General features: G+C 45.5%; 1 protein-coding gene across 3 annotated transcripts in view; it reads right to left on the bottom strand.

The window, feature by feature from the left end:
* The window catches only part of TRIM37 (tripartite motif containing 37), a 97893-nt gene that overhangs the window by 17828 nt on the left and 58437 nt on the right, over nt 1-21628 (bottom strand). For 2 of the 3 annotated variants that reach the window (XM_066575822.1, XM_066575841.1), the window contains 7 exons: nt 19860-20057; nt 18896-19032; nt 18647-18738; nt 11719-11913; nt 3413-3715; nt 2766-2900; nt 1496-1667 (listed from right to left, as the gene is read on the bottom strand). In XM_066575822.1, coding sequence (XP_066431919.1) covers nt 1496-1667; nt 2766-2900; nt 3413-3715; nt 11719-11913; nt 18647-18738; nt 18896-19032; nt 19860-20057 — 1232 coding nt within the window. The remainder of the gene's footprint in view (nt 1-1495; nt 1668-2765; nt 2901-3412; nt 3716-11718; nt 11914-18646; nt 18739-18895; nt 19033-19859; nt 20058-21628) is intronic. The other variant, XM_066575832.1, reaches the window with a different exon arrangement.

Genomic DNA, 21628 nt, shown 5'->3' with positions numbered 1-21628 from the left:
AAAAAAGAGTGCACAGCGCATGCGCTAAGCATGCTGCTGGCGTGCTGAGCACATCCGCTGGGCAGAAGGAAAGAAGACCCGGTCATGACAGACCGGAACCCGCAGCGTCCGGACAGGTGAGTATTAGCAATTTATAGGCCTCATGTCTGCGGGGAAAAAAGGGACCCGCTGCGGGGTTCTGCATGGAGAATCCGTGCGGACAAGAAGTCTTAGTCTCCATTTTACAATGTTTCCATCTGTCAGTTTCCCAGGTGGACATCAGTCGAAATCACAGCAGTTGTAGAAAACAAAGGTGGAAACAACCAGAAGTTTCTCTTTTACAAGGCCAACAAGCTGTTGGTCCTGAGAAGGTAAGGTTTAATAAAAGTAGGCAGCAGCAGCAAAAAAAAGTTTATTTTGGGCCATGTGCATTGCATATATTTTTGTATAGTGATATTTCTAACAAGTCTTTAAAAAAACAAAAATAAAAACACACAACATTGAACATTCTCAAAACCAATTGGAGCCTAGCCCTTTGCCGACAACCAATAACCTTTTTCACAGTTAGGATTATGGGGCAAATAGAATAAGCGCTGCATGTGTGACCTGTGATGCTGTAAAGTGGGTTTTCGGCTGTCTAAGACTAGCCTAGCTCTCACAGCTTGGATCACAGAAAACCTTTGATCCCATCCATTTAATCCTTTGAACGCCACGGTTAAGAGACTGAACCTTTCAGAATGCAATTAGGTCACAGCAAGTGTACTCGCTGTAAAAAGACAAATCATAATGTATTAGCATACAGAAGTATGCCAACATGTCATAAGCATAAAACAAACCTAAAAATAGTAATCCCTCTGGTACGTTCACATGTAGTGAATTGGTGTGGATTTGCTGCACCAGAATTCACCCCAGTGGTGTGGAGTTTGATGCAGATCCGCAGCGGACTTCCCTCCCCTTCAACTGAAACGGTGAAATCTGGTGTATTTTGACGCAGAGCTACAGTAAATTGTATGGATTCACACCAAAATCTGCAATACAAAATATGCTTGGGATTTTGGTCTGCACCTGAACTACGATCTACTGCGTCTATACATACCCTTAAGAGGATTAAGTTTAAAATACATTACATAGAACTCATTTCACCATCATGCATTTTCTTGCACTTCCATTGAAAGAAAAAAAAAAAGAAAAACACACACAACCTCAACACAACAAAAAGGATAGTTAATAGGCATCCCACAACTGGAAAAACTGGGTTATCAACGTGTGAATAGTATAAAAAAAATAAAATATAGAGTAAAATATTATAATGTATCTTTATCCCAGAAGTTTGGCAAAAATTCTAATTTCTTTCACATTAAAGAAATTATAGAATAGTTATGGCTGAAGTAATGCAGACACATAAAAGTGAAAAAAAATTAGTATGTGATCATAACCCAAGCAGGTGGGTGATTAATGGGTTACAAATAGTCAGCTTTTTGTGATAGGAGCACTCCATGTGGTAGGGCTGACCTACCCTAATGTGACCAATTTCCTGGATTTTTCCAAGCACATGGTTTGGATTTCAGCACTCAGAAGGTCCGGCTGTCTGTCTTCTGCTTTGGAGTTGGATGGTGCCTCTGGACTTCCATTTCCTAGAGATCTGGGTGATCCGTGTCTGCTGCCATTTTTGGCGCTACTGCTACAAGCTGAAAACACAACTTTGTATTAGTATATTGGTAGCATCCCGCCACACTTCATAGGCTTGTCATACATCCAAGCCAACAACCTACTCCACACGGATGAGGGACAGAACTCCCAGAAACAGCTGTGTGCACATGGCCATCTTTTCCTTCTGGAAGATGACTCATATACTCCCAGTCATTGTTATAAGGTATGTGACCCATGAAAAGGTCTGACATAGAAGGTAGCATTCCTGCAAGTCAAATAGGTGCAGCAGAGGTGTTGCTCGATCTCCCTTTTGCATATAATAGTAGCTGGAATGTATTTCATTGCAATGAAATAGGAGCTAAAAATCAATTCTTACCCAATTTCCTATTTTTTTTTCTTGATTATGCAAGCGTAAACCTTGCACAGTTCACAAACGCCCATGCGGACTGTGCTTATCCAGGCATGGAGCGTGAATGCATGGTGTAGAATTACCTTACGCATTACTAAACTCATTTAATGTGCAGTTCAGTTTAGCTTACTAGTCAAAGGCCTCATGTCCACGGGCAAAATTGAATTGTGGAACTCGCACGGTTCACCTGCACGGATGATCCGCAGTTCAATATGCCCATAGATATTCACGGGCTTCTGAAGGTAATTGAATACCTGCGGATGTCATTTTCCCCCCCAATTTTCTGTGGTTTCCCGCACGGACGGCTTCCATTGAAGTCAATGATAGCTGTCCGTGCCGTGGCTCCACGGGAAAGCAGGAGATTTAAAAAAAAAAAAAATAATAAAAACACGGTGTATGCGTGCGGCACGCCCGGACGCATCCGTTGTGCAGAAGGAAGATCCGGCCACGACAGAGAGGACTCGCACAGCAGCCGGACAGGTGAGAAATGCCTTTTTAGGCCTCATGGCTGCGGGCACAGGTTGAAACCGCTGCGGGATTCCACACTTGGAAACCGTGCGTGCCCGTGGGCATGAGCCCTTACTCTCCCAAACGAAGCACAACGTTAACAACTGCTAAATAAACTGTATATGCTGTATTTCTGTATGCTTCATTTACATAGAAGTTATTCACATGGAACATACACAGGAACAGTGCGCAGATGGATATATTACTGACAAGCTAATACCTTCAGAGGGAGCTTGACATTCTCCTTTAGCACGATGACTGCTGTCCCCATTATCAACAGCTCTCCGTAAGGAAAGGCTTCCTGTTCGTTCACCGGTTCGTGAATGCTTGGGGGAATTACATTTTTTGGTGGTTGCTGGAAACATGAAAATATTCTATGATATTTAATGTATACAGTAGCACTGCACATCAGCGGGGCTCACAAACCAATTTCCCTACATAGGCTTTCACATAAAGCAGGCAACCATTCTGGGACTAGATCAGACAGACGAGAAGTTCGGTGACTGTAGAGGAGGAGAGATGACAGTAACGGGCTGTGATCTTCCTCCCTGATGTTAAATGCAGCCTTCTCTCCTCCAATCCTTTCAGACACGCAAAACCAGAAACTTTTCAATCTGCTCTCAGACTTCCAAGTGTTGGGCCCATTGAGCCTAGTATCCATATCCAAGCCCTAGACCTTATGCCACAGCAAGTATTTCAAGTCATGACATATTACATATGTCCTTAGCAGTGAAAGTTAACTAGGAGAAAATAAAGCAAGAAATAACAGTCCCACCCCCAGACTTTAAAAGGGATGGAGAAGAATTGAAAAATTCCGAACAGCTACAGAAAGGACCATACAGACAACATGGGATGTTTCATACTTACTGTTTCTCACATAACAGCTTGCGAGAGAAGATTTTCTAAGCAACTCCATTCCGAGTTCTTGTAACTTGCTACATCCTTCACCTCCTGTGGCTAAAGTGTCCAGCTCCCCGTTGGCATTTGTTGGGCCATCATTAGGTCCAGCACTGCTGCTCCTGACTTCACATATCTGGCTCTTCACGGCAGAAAGTTTGCTGCGCACCTCAAGGACCTGAGACTTGTACCTCTTCAGCATCTTCAAATCCGGAGACACGCGCCAAGAGGCCTGTTGTGTGCGTGTGTCCCTGTCTTTGCGAGAACAGGATGCTGAAAGCATAAGAAAATCAAAAGGCTTGAGTAGGTTTCCCCTAGAAGAGGGGTCCCCAACTCCAGTCCTCGGGGACCACCAACAGGTCATGTTTTCAGGATATCCTATGGTAACACCTGTGGCAATGTCTGAGGCACCGACAATAATTACATCACTTGTGCAATACTGGGGAAAGCCTGAAAACATGACCTGTTGGCGGTCCCTGAGGACTGGAGTTGGGAAACATCTACAGCTGGACAGACGTTACTACAGTAAAGGGCTATTGCACTTTTTACAAACATAGTTTGACAGCCTTGAAACCTTCCACATGCCAAATTATTCTCTCCCTCTCCTGGTATTCTAGTCACTGCAGTAACAGAAATATGGTTTACCGCTTATGCACAGGTTGTCTACTGATGCTCCATTGACAACCCCAGAGCAGACATCCTGTCATATGACCTCCGCTCATAACAAAGTAGGTCATGAGACAGAAAGTCCATGCATGAAAGTCTGCCAATGCTACCATGGTAGCCCTAGCGCAAGCACAATACCTACATTACTGTAGCAGAGAAACGACAAATTCAAGGCTCCAGATGGTAACTAAAATGGTTGCAAAAGCAATTCTAAAAAATAATCTTTGGGATAAACCATTATTAGAAATGCAGGTCCATCTGCCACCACCCTGGCAATCAACTGATGCGGACTGCTGCATCACCTTCACCATTTACCCAGGCACAGGGCCATAAATTAGGCTGTGGCTCTTACTGCAGCTCAAGTGAATGCAACTGGGCTGCAGTACCAGGTACAGCTATAACCTTGTACAGCCCGATGCTTGGCTAAATAATGAGACTTTAGCTAAGAATAGGCCACCAATATTACAGTAATGGAAAACCCCTTTAAAGGGTGCCTGTACATTTTGCATTTGAGTCGCTGTAACAGCATGTGGATCACCACTAATTGCAGGGTGGCACCTGGACTCCAAAACAGGTCCAGGTGCCACCTTGAAATTAGCAGTGACCCACATGGGATTACAATGGATTACCACAGCATGTATGGATACCATTAAATGATTATGGAACAAGCCTTTTAAGACTCACTATCACTTCTCCACAGGTTAGATGATAAAATACATAATCGCTGGGGGTGCAACCACTGAGAGTCCTAGGAATCTCAAGAACAGCTCACTGAGATACCAGGCTGAATGATGTATTGGTGTGAATGCATCCAGGACCACCAAACCATTCACAGTCTATGGGGATAGTCAAGTGATATGCTGGGCTAGCTCCATCAGCCCCATAGAAGTGAATGGAGCAGTGATCACACCACTGCTATCAATCTGAGTGACTTGACGCAAACCTGGCAAGATTCTTTGTGTTCCCAACAGTCAACCCCCCACCTCACCACTCCCAATGATTGAATTGAATCACCTGTCCTGTGAATAGATAAATAATTTTGATAGGGCAATGCTTTTAAAAAATTACTGCTATACACTCAAAAATACAAATTATTCAAAAGCAATAAAATTGCAGTCAGAACAGAATATTCAAAAGTACTTCCAACTCATTCAGAAGTTTTTATTCCTAAACATTTAAAAGGCATGCTCCAAACAAACAAAAAAAAATAAAAAAAATACACATTTGTGATTTATCCAGAAGATAGGTGATAAATGTATGATCACTGGGGGTTTCACCGCCGATCGCGTGTGAATGGAATTGTAGTGGGCATAGGTGAGCACTGCTTCATTCAATACTGCGGGAATGACTGCAAGGGCCAAGTACAGTGCTTGGCTAGCTCTACGTCCAGTGAATTGAGAGACAGTCACAGATATGCATTCATTCTGGGACCAGCATTCCTGTAAATCAGTAGGGGTCCCATCACCGGTTGGACTCCAAGAAATATATATTATATATAAATAACCTATCCTGTGCATACGTAATTTTTATTTAAAAAAACCCTTGAAACCCAAAATGTAAAAAAGTAGTAAATCAAATCAATTAAGCTGACAAAAATATTGAAAAGCTATATAAAAAGGATTCTGACTGGTAAATTCTTCATCCTTACTGGCAAACATTTAGCCTTTCATAAAACAAGTTGTGTAGTTCATTAACCTATTGTCGATTTAAGCGCTCAGTGATGTCAAGAAAGGGGTAAAAACAAATTGTTCACCAAATGTTCTATTGTTTTAATCTTTGTCACAATAAATGCTATGAAGTGACCTTGCAATGCAAGCGGTTCAAGCCTGATTAACTGCAAAACAAGAACATTTTGTAGATAAGCAATCATTTCACTTGCAGCTGTCTGGCATCTAAAATAAGCACAAATCACAGTGCAAGTCTGTGACACTACACAAGATGCTATTATATGTGGCTACTGAAAGAGGGGGCGGAAAAAATAACCTTTATCAGCTGCACACTCATCTTTCCCATAGGCGAAAAAAAAAAGAAAAGAAAAAAAAAAAAGACAACTATCAAATCATTGATGCTGAGGATTATATGCATGGAAAGCCACAGAAATTATTAGTACATGTGCATGGTGCAGAGAAGATCCGCAGTCCACAGCTAACATTGACATGTGATGCAAATTTAAAGTGAGAGGGAGAAATTAGGGTTAAAATCAGCACCACAGTCTACAGTAGAAAACATACACAAAAACACACTGTGGGCTGGGTTCACACGAGGCCGAATTGCAATGGAATTTCTGTGCGGACTCTGCATGGAAATTCCACCTGCAATTTTTATCCTGGGATATAGCAGCAAAGTGGACGAGATTTGCAAAGATCTCGTCCACACGATGCGGTCAGCCTGCTGCGTCTAAGCCGCACTGAAATGGACATGCCACGCAGAATGCAAAGCTGCAGCATGTCAATTTTATTGCCGTTTCTGCTGCGGCCAGCTCTTCTCTTTATGGGAGTAAACCTCTTGTAAACCTGCACCAAAAGCCACGGGTCTTCAAGCTGCAGAAGTCTCACAGAATTTCTGTGCGGTCCCACTGGGGACATTCCGCGAGATTTCAACCCTGTGTGAACCCAGTCTAGGGGCCGACACCCATTGGCGTCTTTTTCTCTACTGTGCTGCGAAAGCTAGTGAAGACACTCGCCTCGCAGCGCGAGAAAAAAAGATGACGCGGGGATAATGCCAGTCTTTTCAATGGGGCCAGCGGCATCAGCGCTAGCCCCATTGAAAAGATAGGGAGAATAACGCGGGATGAAGGAATCCTCTGCCACAGCTGTGACAACTGTGGCAGAAGTGCAGCATGCTATCCCATTGCTTTCAATGGGATGGGCGCTGCTGCCAGTCCCATTGAAAGCAGTGGTTTGTGGCAAACCCTGCAGTATGATTTTTCAAGGAAGGGCTTGAAATATAAGCCCTTCCCTGAAAATCAACATTAAGTGGTAAAAAAAGAAGAAAAAAAAAAAAAATACTCACCTCTCCACCGCTCAGGCGCGTCCTCCGGCTGGCTCCCCGACACTGCTATCCAGCACTTTCAGCAGGCGGGGGATTTAAAAATCCCTGCCTCCTGAAAGCGCTGTGCTGATTGGCTGGGCGCTCAGCCAATTACAGCTAGTGCATAGCTATTGGCTGAGCGCTCAGCCAAATACAGCTAGTGCATAGCTATTGGCTGAGCGCTCAGCCAAATACAGCTAGTGCATAGCTATTGGCTGAGCGCTCAGCCAAATACAGCTAGTGCTTAGCTATTGGCTGAGCGCTCAGCCAAATACAGCTAGTGCTTAGCTATTGGCTGAGCGCTCAGCCAAATACAGCTAGTGCTTAGCTATTGGCTGAGCGCTCAGCCAAATACAGCTAGTGCTTAGCTATTGGCTGAGCGCTCAGCCAAATACAGCTAGTGCTTAGCTATTGGCTGAGCGCTCAGCCAAATACAGCTAGTGCTTAGCTATTGGCTGAGCGCTCAGCCAAATACAGCTAGTGCTTAGCTATTGGCTGAGCGCTCAGCCAAATACAGCTAGTGCTTAGCTATTGGCTGAGCGCTCAGCCAAATACAGCTAGTGCTTAGCTATTGGCTGAGCGCTCAGCCAAATACAGCTAGTGCTTAGCTATTGGCTGAGCGCTCAGCCAAATACAGCTAGTGCTTAGCTATTGGCTGAGCGCTCAGCCAATTACAACTAGTGCTTAGCTATTGGCTGAGCGCTCAGCCAATTACAGCTAGTGCTTCGATATTCATTCATGAAAGCAATGGGATAGCATGCTGCACTTCTGCCACAGCTGTGGCAGAAGTCCGCAGTATTCTCCCTATCTTTTCAATGGGGCTAGCGCTGCTGCCGCTGGCCCCATTGAACAGTCGATATCCCAGTCCCATCCCAGCATCTTTCCTGCGCTGCGAGGTGAGTGTTTTCACTTGCTCTTGCAGCGCAAGATAAGAGGAAAAAATAAAAAATAAAAAAATTGCCGGTGGGTGTCCACTCTAAGAAGGAGTCCAGACTGAGCAATTTACAGTAGTAGCAGCAGCAGCAAAGCAGATGAGATTTTGAAAATAGTGTCTACAAGCTGCAGAAATAATCCACACAAAGCCAGTGCAGAAATTGACATGCGGCGTGGAATCTGTATGTCAATTTTTTTGCCAATTCAACTGTGGAATTCACCTTTTCTCAATGAGGGGGTGAATTCCATGATGCGCTATAAAACCTGCACCAAATGGGTTGGGCTTGAAGGCAGACTTTGCACTGCTGATATGCAGCATAATGTCCCAAGCACTTTCTGCTGCAGATCAGCCCCCGTGTGGAGCCAGCCTACAGGTGCATTTACAGGTACTATTGTATCTTGTCACCACTGGAAGCTAGGGGTTTAACAGGGCTTGCATGGAGAAATACCCCTGTCACGCCCCTAGCTCCCCATTGGCTGAACGTTGGGCCCCTTTTTTGCACCCAGTGTGCCAGCTCTCTGCTCCATCCCGGCCGCCGGCTGTCTGACGATGACCGGCTGTCTGACGATGACAGCTGTTTGCCCCGCTCACTCAGTGTTCTGTTCCACTCTGCCACTGCTCCCAAGTCTTTCCGCTGTCCTCGCTGCTGTGTCAGAATGGAACTTGGGGAGTTAAACATGCCCCCAAATGTGAAGACTGCTTCAACCAATCAGGAGCTAGGGGCATGACAGAGGCGTTCTTCCATGCAAGCCCTGTCAAATTCCTAGCTTCCGGTGGTGACAAGGTACAATAGTACCGCATTTACACACAGATGATCGCTCAAAATTCGCCAGAAACTAACAATGCTTAATGCAAAATGATCGCTCAAAACTAATGGGCTAATTAGCCCATTAGTAGCTAACTAGCTTCATTGGTGTGTATTTAGAGAGCAGCAGGAGGCTCTGTTCTCTGAATACATCGCTTTTATTCTCCAGCGGGACAGCAGCTGAAAGAAAGTTATCAGCGCTGCCTGTGGAGAACTCAGTGTGCGAACCGTCTCATTAGGGACGATTGATTTCATGTTGACCTGAAGTCAGCAATGGACAAAAAGTGCAAGACAGGCGCACATTTACACACAATTATCACTCAAAAGATGGCTTTTCAGCGAATTTTGAGCAATAATTGTGTAAAAGGGCCTTTAGAGTGCTAGTACAAGGAAGTTAGGGCGGATACTCACTAGCGTTTAATGTCGTTTTGGACTTCCATCTATTGGTTCAATTTTAACCCTTTCCAATCCACTGTCTGACCTCTGAAGACATTATGATTTAAGGCTGTACAGCTCCGATACTGAAAGACATCCATCAGGGTTCTCTTACTGTATATTGCCAGCCTCTCTGCTGTTGGAGCCTATCCAATATGTCAACTCATGCAGTACTGGCTTTAGCCAGCATATAGCGCCGTTGTATAACAGCAGAAAAAGAGTAAGCCCCCTAGGAAAACCAGGATACAAATTGGATTGGAAAGGGTTAAGAGCAGAGATGGAATTAAACAGAACAGTTTTTAGTACCATTGATTTCAATGTGGTCTTAAAAAGTAGACCGCAAACGAAAAAGCTTTGTTTGCTTCTGTTCCGTTCCCATTTTTTAAACGAAACAAATAGCGCAGCCTGCAGCACTATTTGTTTGGTGTACACGTACACGTAAACTGAAAGCTTTCCCTTTAATTTTAATGTGGATTTTAAAAGTGGAACGCAATGGTGATAAAAACAGATCAATTTAATTCCGCGTCTGCTCCAAAATAGGGACAGAAAAATGAAAGGCCAAAGACTTAATGCTAATGTGAACCTGTTGCCAACACTTAACTTAGTTTTAAATAAAAAAAAAATGTAACTAATTTTACTACTAGTTGCTGGGCTGCACCGGTATTTGCTATAGTTTCAAGTTGAAAGTCCAGGTACAACCCGGCAGTAGTTAACACTTCTGTATTAGCAGACTTAATATGGGATTGTTCCCACATCATAAATTTCTGGGCGGATGTTTTTACCTTTCTGTCTTCACTTTTGCCCTTTCCCCTTAACTTAGATCCAAGGATAGCGTTTGGTCTACTGGATGTGAAATAATAAATATCTTTATTTATATAGCGTCAACATATTCCGCAGCGCTTACAATACAGGGGAAATAAAACAAGACATGATTACATGAAGTAATCAATTGATGGAAACAGTAGGGGTGAGGGTTCTGCTCCAATGAGCTTACATACTACAAATAGTGGGGTGATACAGAAGGTAAAGGGACTGGAGATGTGCATGGTATGGTGAGGTGGAGAGATGCTCTAGATACAAACAATGGTCAAGCCATACAGTGGTGGAGTCTATATGACTGCAGGTGCCGATTGATTACGGCTAACAGGAGCTGCAGTCGGTAGGACAGGAAGCATGTTGTTATCAGGCGGAGTACAGAAGGGTTTGGTTTAGGGAATTTGGTATGCCTCCCTGAAGAGGTGCGGTTTTAGAACGCGTCTGAAGTTTAGTGTGTCAGTGATTGCCCGGATATTTTTTGGTAGCGCGTCCCAGAGGACTGGTGCTGCTCTGGAGAAGTCTTGGAGGCCGGAATGAGAGATTCAAATTAGAGGGGCACTTAGTCTGATTTTGTTAGCAGAGCGGAAGGAGCGGGCTGGGTGGTGAAAGGAGATGAGGGGCGGTGCTGTGGAGCGCTTTGTGGATGAGGGAAGGGAGTTTAAATTGTATTCTGTATTTGACGGGCAGCCAGTGGAGTGATTGGCACAGGGCAGAGGCGTCTGAGTAGCAGCTGGACAGGTAGATAAGCCTTGTTGCCACATTTAGGATGGATTGGAGAAGGGAAGAGTCTGAAGCAGTGGAGGTCCATCAGCAGCGGGTTGCAATAATCGAGCCGAGAGTGGAGGGCAACCGTGAGCATTTTTAGTGTGCCCATGGTGAGAAAAGGGCGTATTCTAGTGATGTTCTTGAGATGCAGCTGACATTTTTGGGCTATACACTTGTCAATACACTATACCCAAATTTTTCTTAGGGAAGTTTTTTTCCTGGCCAGGAAAACAATTGCCGAGGTGGACAACCGTGGAGTAGCCCTCTGTGTCAGGCTGGGCGGGTTTGTTAATGCAACAATCCCCTATGAAAAAATAATATATCAGCACAAGGGATGTCCTGATAAATTTCAAAAGATATTATGATCTTGGCTCAACTCGCACCAAACACTACAAATCGATTTACCGAAATGGATGCGTAGGTTACTATATGGTAAATAAGATATGTATGCATAGAAGCCAATATGTTTGTTGAATTGTTTATTACATATTATGATAACAGATTCTGTTTCCTTCAAGTTGTCAAGAAAGGGCGCCTGCACACGAGCGGAAATTCCGCGGTGGGATTTCCGCTGCTGGAAGCCTGTATAGGATTGCGTTAACAAATACCTACAGTACGTGCAAGTGTGTTACTCAGCCAAATCTCTATTGACATCTGTGTAGTGTTCTGCCATCATATCTATCATTTTAGAGGCAAAAAACACTGCCACATGTAGCACTATTTTTCCAGTCAAAGATGTCAGAACCTGTGACGTAAACAGTGAAATGTAGTAATATTAGGCTTTTTTTATACATGGCAACAGAAGTACATTCTTGTATAAAATACCTGCAGAATGGAAGATGGATGTGGGAGGCCTGGGCTGCAGACTCCAGAGATTTTCCACACTATTTCGGTCTTTGAGATCCAGCAAATGAATGAGAATAAGAGGATCCAGGTCCAATAAGCTACTGCTGCTGGAGGCACTTAAGTTGTTTCCGTTGCGTCTTGAGGCTCTACCGCTACCATAGGTATGACCGTTTGCTGAAGTTTCAAAGAACATGCAAGGAGAGGTTAGGAGTACAAGAGATTAAAATTATGCAGCCACATTACAATGTTTGTATAAACTACAGTGGGTGCGGAAAGTCTTTAGACACTTTCATTTTTTATATTTTGCTATATTTTGGCACTGTGCAAATTAGTTTTTTTCTCATCATTCTGCACTCAATACCCTATAATGACAAAGTGAATACAGAATGTTAGAAATCTTACTTTTTAATTAAAAAGAAAAAAAAAAGTCAAACGTTTTGCATTAATGCAAGTATTCACACCCTGTACTCAATACTTAGCTGAAGCTCCTTTGGCAGCTATTACAGCCTCCAGTCTTCTTTGGTATGATGCTACAAGGTTTGCACACCTGGATTTGGGGATTTTCTGCCATTCTTCTCTACAGATCCTCTCAAGCTCTGTCAGGTTGGATGTTGATATTTTGTACGGCCATTTTCAGATCTCTCAAGGTCAGAGCTCTGGCTGAGCCACTCAAGGACATTCAGAATTATCCCTAGGCCACTCCTGTGTTGTCTTGGCTATGTGCTTAGGGTCATTGTCTTGTTGGAAGGTGAACCTTCTGCCTAGTCCGAAGTCCCTTGAGCTCTGGATTCATTAAGAATATCTCTGTACTTTGCCCTATTCAGCTTTCCATCAACCCTGACTAGTCTTCCTGTCCTAGCCGCTCAAAAACACCCCCACAGCATAATCCACAGTAGGGTTGGAATTGGGCAGGTGATGATCAGTGCCTGGTTTCCTCCAGATAACACGCTTAAAATGGAGGCCAAACAGTTCTATCTTGGTTTCATCAGACCAGAGAATCTTGTTTCTCACAGTCTGATGGTCCTTTAGGTGCTCTTTGGCAAACTCTAGGTAGGCTTCAGTGTGTCTTTTACTGAGGAGAGGCTTCTTCCTGCCCACTATGCTATAAAGCCCAGCTTGCTGGAGTGCTTGCAGTGATGGTGGACCGAGCGGTTTCTCCTATCTGCACCCAGGATCTTAAGAAATCAATCAGAGTGACAATTGGGTTCTTGGTCACCTCTCTTGCCAGGGCCTTTCTCCCCTGATTACTTAGCTTGGTGAGTCGACCAGCTTTGGGAAGAGTCCTGGCTGTTCCAAACGTCTTCCATTTAAGAATTATGGAGACCATTGTGCTCTTGGGAACTTTCAGTGCAGCAGAATTTTATTGTAGCCTCCAGATCTGTCCCTCCATACAATCCAGAGTCTGAGCTCTACAGGCAGTTCATTCCTTTTGATGGCTTGGATATGTATTGTGAATGGGGTAGTATCTTAAAAGTATTTCCAAATCAATTGAATTTATCACAGGTGACTCCAATCAAGGTGTAGAAACATCTCAAAGCTGATCAAAACAAATTGGAGGCTTTCAGAGCAAAATTTCAAGTGTCATACCAAGAAGGAGCTGAACACTTAAGACCAGGGGTCCCCAACCGCCGGGCCGCGGACTGGGGCCAGGCTGTTGGGTGTTTAGCGCCGGTCCGCGGCACCGCCGGGAACTTTTGCTCTAAACACAAGGCCCGCGGGCCGAATCCGGCCCGCTGCCTTGTGCTATGTGGCCCGTGGCGTGCCGACGCCGCTGACCACTGAAGCGATTACCAGCGGGGGCGCCGCAGCTCCCCGCTGGTAATCGCGCTGATGCCGGCGCACACACTGACGTCTGTGCAGCCAGGATTCTCTTCCCCGAGTCCCCTGCTCATTAGTTCCGCAGGAGAGGACTTGGAGAGGAAGCGTTCCGGGCTGACGTCAGGGCAAGCAGAGAGAGAGCGACAGCAGGGAGGAGGTAAGTATATGGGGGGGGGGGCGCTGCCTATTACTGAGGGATGGGGGGGCGCTGCCTATTACTGAGGGATGGGGGGGGCTGCCTATTACTGAGGGATGGGGGGGGCTGCCTATTACTGAGGGATGGGGGGGGGCTGCCTATTACTGAGGGATGGGGGGGGGCTGCCTATTACTGAGGGATGGGGGGGGGCTGCCTATTACTGAGGGATGGGGGGGGGCTGCCTATTACTGAGGGATGGGGGGGGGCTGCCTATTACTGAGGGATGGGGGGGGGCTGCCTATTACTGAGGGATGGGGGGGGGCTGCCTATTACTGAGGGATGGGGGGGGGCTGCCTATTACTGAGGGATGGGGGGGGGCTGCCTATTACTGAGGGATGGGGGGGGGCTGCCTATTACTGAGGGATGGGGGGGGCTGCCTATTACTGAGGGATGGGGGGGGCTGCCTATTACTGAGGGATGGGGGGGGCTGCCTATTACTGAGGGATGGGGGGGGCTGCCTATTACTGAGGGATGGGGGGGGCTGCCTATTACTGAGGGATGGGGGGGCTGCCTATTACTGAGGGATGGGGGGGGCTGCCTATTACTGAGGGATGGGGGGGGCTGCCTATTACTGAGGGATGGGGGGGGCTGCCTATTACTGAGGGATGGGGGGGGCTGCCTATTACTGAGGGATGGGGGGGGCTGCCTATTACTGAGGGATGGGGGCTGCCTATTACTGAGGGATGAGGGGGCTGCCTATTACTGAGGGATGGGGGGGCTGCCTATTACTGAGGGATGGGGTCTGTCTATTACTGAGGGATGGAGGGATGGGGTCTGTCTATTACTGAGGGATGGGGTCTGTCTATTACTGAGGGATGGGGTCTGTCTATTACTGAGGGATGGGGTCTGTCTATTACTGAGGGATGGGGTCTGTCTATTACTGAGGGATGGGGTCTGTCTATTACTGAGGGATGGGGTCTGTCTATTACTGAGGGATGGGGTCTGTCTATTACTGAGGGATGGGGTCTGTCTATTACTGAGGGATGGGGGCTGTCTATTACTGAGGGATGGGGGCTGTCTATTACTGAGGGATGGGGGCTGTCTATTACTGAGGGATGGGGGCTGTCTATTACTGAGGGATGGGGGCTGTCTATTACTGAGGGATGGGGGCTGTCTATTACTGAGGGATGGGGGCTGTCTATTACTGAGGGATGGGGGCTGTCTATTACTGAGGGATGGGGGCTGTCTATTACTGAGGGATGGGGGCTGTCTATTACTGAGGGATGGGGGCTGTCTATTACTGAGGGATGGGGGCTGTCTATTACTGAGGGATGGGGGCTGTCTATTACTGAGGGATGGGGGCTGTCTATTACTGAGGGATGGGGGCTGTCTATTACTGAGGGATGGGGGCTGTCTATTACTGAGGGATGGGGGCTGTCTATTACTGAGGGATGGGGGCTGTCTATTACTGAGGGATGGGGGCTGTCTATTACTGAGGGATGGGGGCTGTCTATTACTGAGGGATGGGGGCTGTCTATTACTGAGGGATGGGGGCTGTCTATTACTGAGGGATGGGGGCTGTCTATTACTGAGGGATGGGGGCTGTCTATTACTGAGGGATGGGGGCTGTCTATTACTGAGGGATGGGGGCTGTCTATTACTGAGGGATGGGGGCTGTCTATTACTGAGGGATGGGGGCTGTCTATTACTGAGGGATGGGGGCTGTCTATTACTGAGGGATGGGGGCTGTCTATTACTGAGGGATGGGGGCTGTCTATTACTGAGGGATGGGGGCTGTCTATTACTGAGGGATGGGGGCTGTCTATTACTGAGGGATGGGGGCTGTCTATTACTGAGGGATGGGGGCTGTCTATTACTGAGGGATGGGGGCTGTCTATTACTGAGGGATGGGGGCTGTCTATTACTGAGGGATGGGGGCTGTCTATTACTGAGGGATGGGGGCTGTCTATTACTGAGGGATGGGGGCTGTCTATTACTGAGGGATGGGGGCTGTCTATTACTGAGGGATGGGGGCTGTCTATTACTGAGGGATGGGGGCTGTCTATTACTGAGGGATGGGGGCTGTCTATTACTGAGGGATGGGGGCTGTCTATTACTGAGGGATGGGGGCTGTCTATTACTGAGGGATGGGGGCTGTCTATTACTGAGGGATGGGGGCTGTCTATTACTGAGGGATGGGGGCTGTCTATTACTGAGGGATGGGGGCTGTCTATTACTGAGGGATGGGGGCTGTCTATTACTGAGGGATGGGGGCTGTCTATTACTGAGGGATGGGGGCTGTCTATTACTGAGGGATGGGGGCTGTCTATTACTGAGGGATGGGGGCTGTCTATTACTGAGGGATGGGGGCTGTCTATTACTGAGGGATGGGGGCTGTCTATTACTGAGGGATGGGGGCTGTCTATTACTGAGGGATGGGGGCTGTCTATTACTGAGGGATGGGGGCTGTCTATTACTGGGGGGGGGGGGGGGGGATAAATTATATGCTGCCCTATGTGTGTGCTGGGGGGGGGGGGGAGGAGATTATACACTGCCCTATGTGTGTACTGCCAGGACATTCTAATGTCATAACTAAATAAGAATGCACTGAACTCCAACCCCCTTCATAACCCTGCCCCCTATAACCAAAGCCCCGCCCAACCCTGCCGGGCCTTGTAAAAATGGTCTTGCTTGAAGCCGGTCCCTGGTGCCAAAAAGGTTTGGGACCACTGCTTAAGACAATGCAAAAATATTACTTTTTTTAATTTCTAAATTATTTACAAATATTTCTAACATTCTGGCCCACAACATTACAGAATGTAAAGAAAGTGAAAGGGTCTTAAGGTTTTCCAGACTCACTGTACATGGTTCAGGAGTTGGAAGTGTAACAGACTATCTCGCCAGAATACTGAGATGCATGTTAACCAATCAATTTAACAACCCCCACCTAACCCTTCCAAAAATAAAAACCTCCAACACACAATATTAGTGGTTCCACGAAAATAGGACCTGCCCCTAAAATAAGTCCTACCCTGATTTTCAGGGGGGGGGGGTGTTAATGTTTGAAATATAAGCCCTAGCTACATTACATTAAAAAAAACACAACAAAAAAAAACACAATACTTACCAAGCACGCGCCGTCCGGGTCCCTCCCGCTGGCCTCCGCAGTTTCGGCAGGCTTTCTTGCAGTTATCAACTGCCAACAGAAGAACGCCTGCTGGTAACGGATTTGTACAACCGGCCTACAGCAAGCAATTGCTCCGATTGGTTCATTAAATGCCACAGGGATTGGCTGAGCCATGGCGCTTGAGAACCAATCAAAGCCATTAACTGGAGTCCTAGTACTAACAAGGGCCACAGAGGGGTTCCTATATCTAATTGGGTGGTGCCAGAGTGGCAATATTACTTAGGAGGGCCACAGCAGGGCAACTATTACTTAGTGGAGCCATAGAGGGGGCACTATAATTTAAATGAGCCACAGCAAAGGCACTATTACATCACAGGGCCACAGCAGGGGCACTTAGTGGAGTCACAATGGGCACTGTTACTATGGGGAGGCAAGGATGTTCATTAGGAGTTGCAACACCAGAGTGCGAATGGTGTGTACATACAAATTGTGGCTGGAATTAATGAGAAGTTGACTAAATATGGAGACGTTACCTGTGACTTCTGTAGGCAACTACACAGTAATTATTGTGTAGTGCCAGTACTTGAGTGTATTACATAAGAAATATTTATAGTAGAGCTGAACTGCTGTGTCTATTTTCTTTTGGGAGCAGTTGGCAAATTCTGAGTGTTATGGGGTCCCCCATAAGTTCTTTGTATGCCCCTGCTTTCCTTCTCAGCCTGTTCGCTTCATATATACATATTACGTTGTGAGTTCAGGTCAATAGACCCAATCATGCTGGGAGACTCATCTGTAAAATGCGCCCTTAATACTTGTCTGAAACTGGTTATACAGAGAAGAAATGTAGTCCTTGCTTCTGGTGCTGCATTTATGCACTGAGCTTGTTTCTGGTGCTATATGTATGTACTATAGATTATTCTTATGCTGTATTTACACAAATCGATCAACAAGTAAAAAAAAGAGGATGAAGACACGGTGTGGTTGCCCAAACAAAGCCAGACCACGGACACCCACCGCTGCCAATGGCGACCACACAATTTTGCCAGTAATTTGTCTGGCTGGGTGTGGCCCGCTGCACTGTGCGTTGCCACCCTTAGGGTAGGTTGCTACTAATGAGCCAGTGCTGTGTGGTTGCCTTTCTTCCCCCCCGAGCTAAAATTTGCAAGCCAGCCCGTATTCTTGCAATGACCATAAAGAGTAAATGTTATTTATTAGGAAAAAAAAGAATTAATGCAGAAACTGTTGTGCGAAGTCAACCCCTTATATTACATCGGCATCTGCCACGTTATTATGTTGTATTACATGGAAAGAATCCAATGTGATGAGAACCGCTTTCTAATCTTTGAAGTGTGTGTAGATATTTTAGTACTCTTAAATTATTGCAGTGCGCCTGCTGCAAGATTCCTACATCTTAAACCTCAAGTACATGAATATGGAGAGATTATGGGGCTTTAGAACACAACACAAAAAAATAAAATTCTAGAATATGTAAGCAAAGAGGAAGCTAAGAATTGGCTGCCTACTGATTTCGGCTTTTGTTCAATAAACAATGCCCAGAAAAGGGGGCAGACATGTCCTGAGGCCCTATTTATAGTCAGCTAACTATACAATGAGAAAAACACAAAGCACTGTGAGAAACACTGTACAGAAGTGGCAACTCGGTGTGCATCCAATTGATCGGTACTGTACTCTCAGGTGATGAAAAGGCACATGCTGGTCTCTTTGTAAAGCTGAAATCGGAACAGTCTGTAACGTGCGTTGGCAGAGGGACTCCTCTTGTTAAGACTTTCGATAATGTTACATGTTTGGTTTGTTTTAAATCTTACCTGAGGCACCAGCAGAAGCAGCTGCATCCTCCATCAGTTCTCCTTCTTCCAAATCTATATTGCTACCATACTCCACATCATTTTCACCGGACCTGAACAGGAATAAGAAAGAACTCACCAAGAGGGAAGACATTATGTATCTTCCAAACACTGCATTCTGTGACTGTACCTGCTTCTTTCAGCAAACAGATGACTCTTGAAAAGATTTCCTATTTCTCTTAAAGAAAAGATATCTGACTTCATACTTACATGGTCTCTTCATCAATATCATTTTCTTCTGTGTTGCTGGTGGCAGTAGAACTGGCAGAGGAACAGCTTCCCTCCAAATGATTTACTTCATCATCCCCAACCAGGTCCACATCCAAATCCCCATCAGAGAGATCCTGCTGTTAACACGAAAAACAAAAATAAATGGACTGCCAGCATTGAAGGAAGGCAAATAAAGCAATGACTGATCCTAGCCCTCAATAACTAGACCAGTTTGAAATAAGTTACAAAGAATTATATTCTAATTCGGATGCATGATGATATTGTCAAGGACTTGGGGTGGTTTCATATCTGTGTTGTTTTGGTGCAGATCTAGCTGAAGGGGAAAAAAGTAGTTGTTTTTTTTTGTTTTTTTTTAAATCACTGTTCTTCTGTTCAAAAACCAGGCAACTGAGTAGAAGATGGGTCGACTTGGTTATAGTCAATGGGGTCCTCCTGATGCAGTTTGGTTCAGTCTGGAGACAGAACTGTTCGGAAAGCAGGAAAGGGGAATCCCCATGGCGGAACAGAGCAAGAAATCGGAATCTCCCAGCACAGATATGAAACCACCCTTAATTCAATAGCCATAAATTACAGCTCAGGACAAAACAGACTTGTAAACCCCCCCAAAAATAAAATGAGCACAAGTAGCATAGCACAGGGTGCTTGGTCGTTCCCTTAAAACCCTCCCACCTCTCAGAGCCTGCATGTTGGCGGCCACTGGTACGAGGTGAGGCATGATGGGGTCTCCTTGTTCCAGAGACAGCTGTGGGCCCTAGAGGTGGGACCACTTCTAACATTAATGGTATCTGACATGGGAATAGCCATTTAAGAGAAGGCTTATCTACATGGCACAGGAAATGTAGACCGATACCAGAGGTGAGGCCGTAGGAATACATGAGATTTTATGGAACAGTTTTCATAACATACCAAATGCCTAACATAAAATGCAGTTGGACATGCTTACATTGAATACATCATGAAGGATTTTATCCTCTTCCTCCTCCGCCTCTCTTGGAGTAGGTAAAGAAGTAATGTTCTCTAGATTTACTTCTGGCTTAATGGATCTGGCTTCTGGACTGTCATCATTCTGGGGACTAAGATGATTGTCCGGTGGAGACATACCTCTAGATTTCTGGTTTCTTGATAGTTCAATAGCAAGTCTCTGAGAGAACACAAAACAAAACAACCCAAACGGTTTACCACTCATTGTGGGATATGAAGTACATATATAAAGTGTAATACTGTATATTGCAATAGCAAGGCTAGGGATACACTGCAACCTTTTGACTGAGGTCAGGGTATTGAAATTGCAATATGAGATCAAGGCATTCAAGTCAATAGGAGGTGCGATTTTATTACATCACACTAGCCTAATGGCCCTTTTACATGGGCTGACAGTTGTTTAAACGTCTGCACGAGCCCTGACGTCACCGCTAAGGTCGTTAGCATTCGTGCAGAGCATTTACACTGAAAGACTTCGTGCTGGATCGCTGGCTTGTCACTCAGCGCTTCACCTGATATACGTGCAGTGCTGAGCACTTACATGCAGCGAGAAGCCAGTGACCCAGTGATATCACTGACTTAAGGTCAAGAACTAACAAGTGAATGAACAGGGAGCATTTTTTTGCATTTACATGTAACGATTATCGCTCCAAATCGTCCGTTTGAACAAATTCTAAACGATAATCATTGCGTGTAAATGGGCCCTAATATACAAATAAGTCACAGAAGTTTTTCTGTGAGGATTTCAAATTGCTAATAAGTGTCACTTGTGATTGATTTGAACACCGGAGTACAGCATAAAATCAAGTGAGCAAGTTTTGTGGATCAGTATCAGCATGAATCCACATTAGAAGGGGAAGGGTGGGGGGAGCACTTTGAGCAACTTCCAATGAGGCATGGTCATCAGTGCTGAACTAGCCAGTCCCAGGTTTCAAAAACTGTCAACATTGTGGGGGCTTGTTGAGAATATAGCGAGAATGGTGTGCTCACAGACAGCCATATTATAGAATTCAGATTCTTGTGGAGTGCAGCAAACAGATCTATATCTAGGTCTTTATCCTAGGACATCATTCACGTATGCATTTTAATTTACCCTTAAAATGGTTTACAGCTTTCAGGTCACTTCCCAGATTATGTACCTGACCATCTCTAAACACTGTGTGCCATTTCCCTGCCATTTCGCCGGTAAACATAATTGTGTGGCAGTATATTATTCTTAACCCCTTAGTGACCACCCATGTGTTTTTGCATTCTCAGTGTCTGGGCTTTAGTCTACTTTTACAGCCCTGTAGATTAAAGCCGCAGGGTCTGTGTTATGTGACAGCTCTCTTCGGCAGCCGAGAGCCTGGAGCTGTCCCTGAGGGCAGCGGTGTGCAACCCCGGGTCCGGAGATCACATTAAACTTTTTTTTTTTTTTTAACTTTTATCTTCCCTCACGGATCGGATCCGTGGAGGGAGCAGAGACTACTCATCTCCGGTCTCCGCAATGTCCCATGGCACTTTAGTTCTGCAAGGACCTGACGCAACTTTCTATGTATGCACGCCAGACGTCTAAATGTCAGGCGCATGTGCAGAATTCCGCATGGCCCAGGAAATTTAGAACCTCCCTGCTCCCGGTAAGTCTGATGCCTTAAAATGCCAATATAAGGCAGTTTACATGAAGTTTAATTTTATACTTTACTGTGGCATTATTTGTACCACTCCACATACACCTGGCATACAAAAGGATTA

The sequence above is a fragment of the Eleutherodactylus coqui genome, chromosome 1 (assembly GCF_035609145.1).
Source record: "Eleutherodactylus coqui strain aEleCoq1 chromosome 1, aEleCoq1.hap1, whole genome shotgun sequence".
NCBI lineage: Eukaryota > Metazoa > Chordata > Amphibia > Anura > Eleutherodactylidae > Eleutherodactylus > Eleutherodactylus coqui.
The sequence above is the reverse complement of the archived record's forward strand: the minus strand, read 5'-3'. Positions and strand labels throughout refer to the sequence as shown.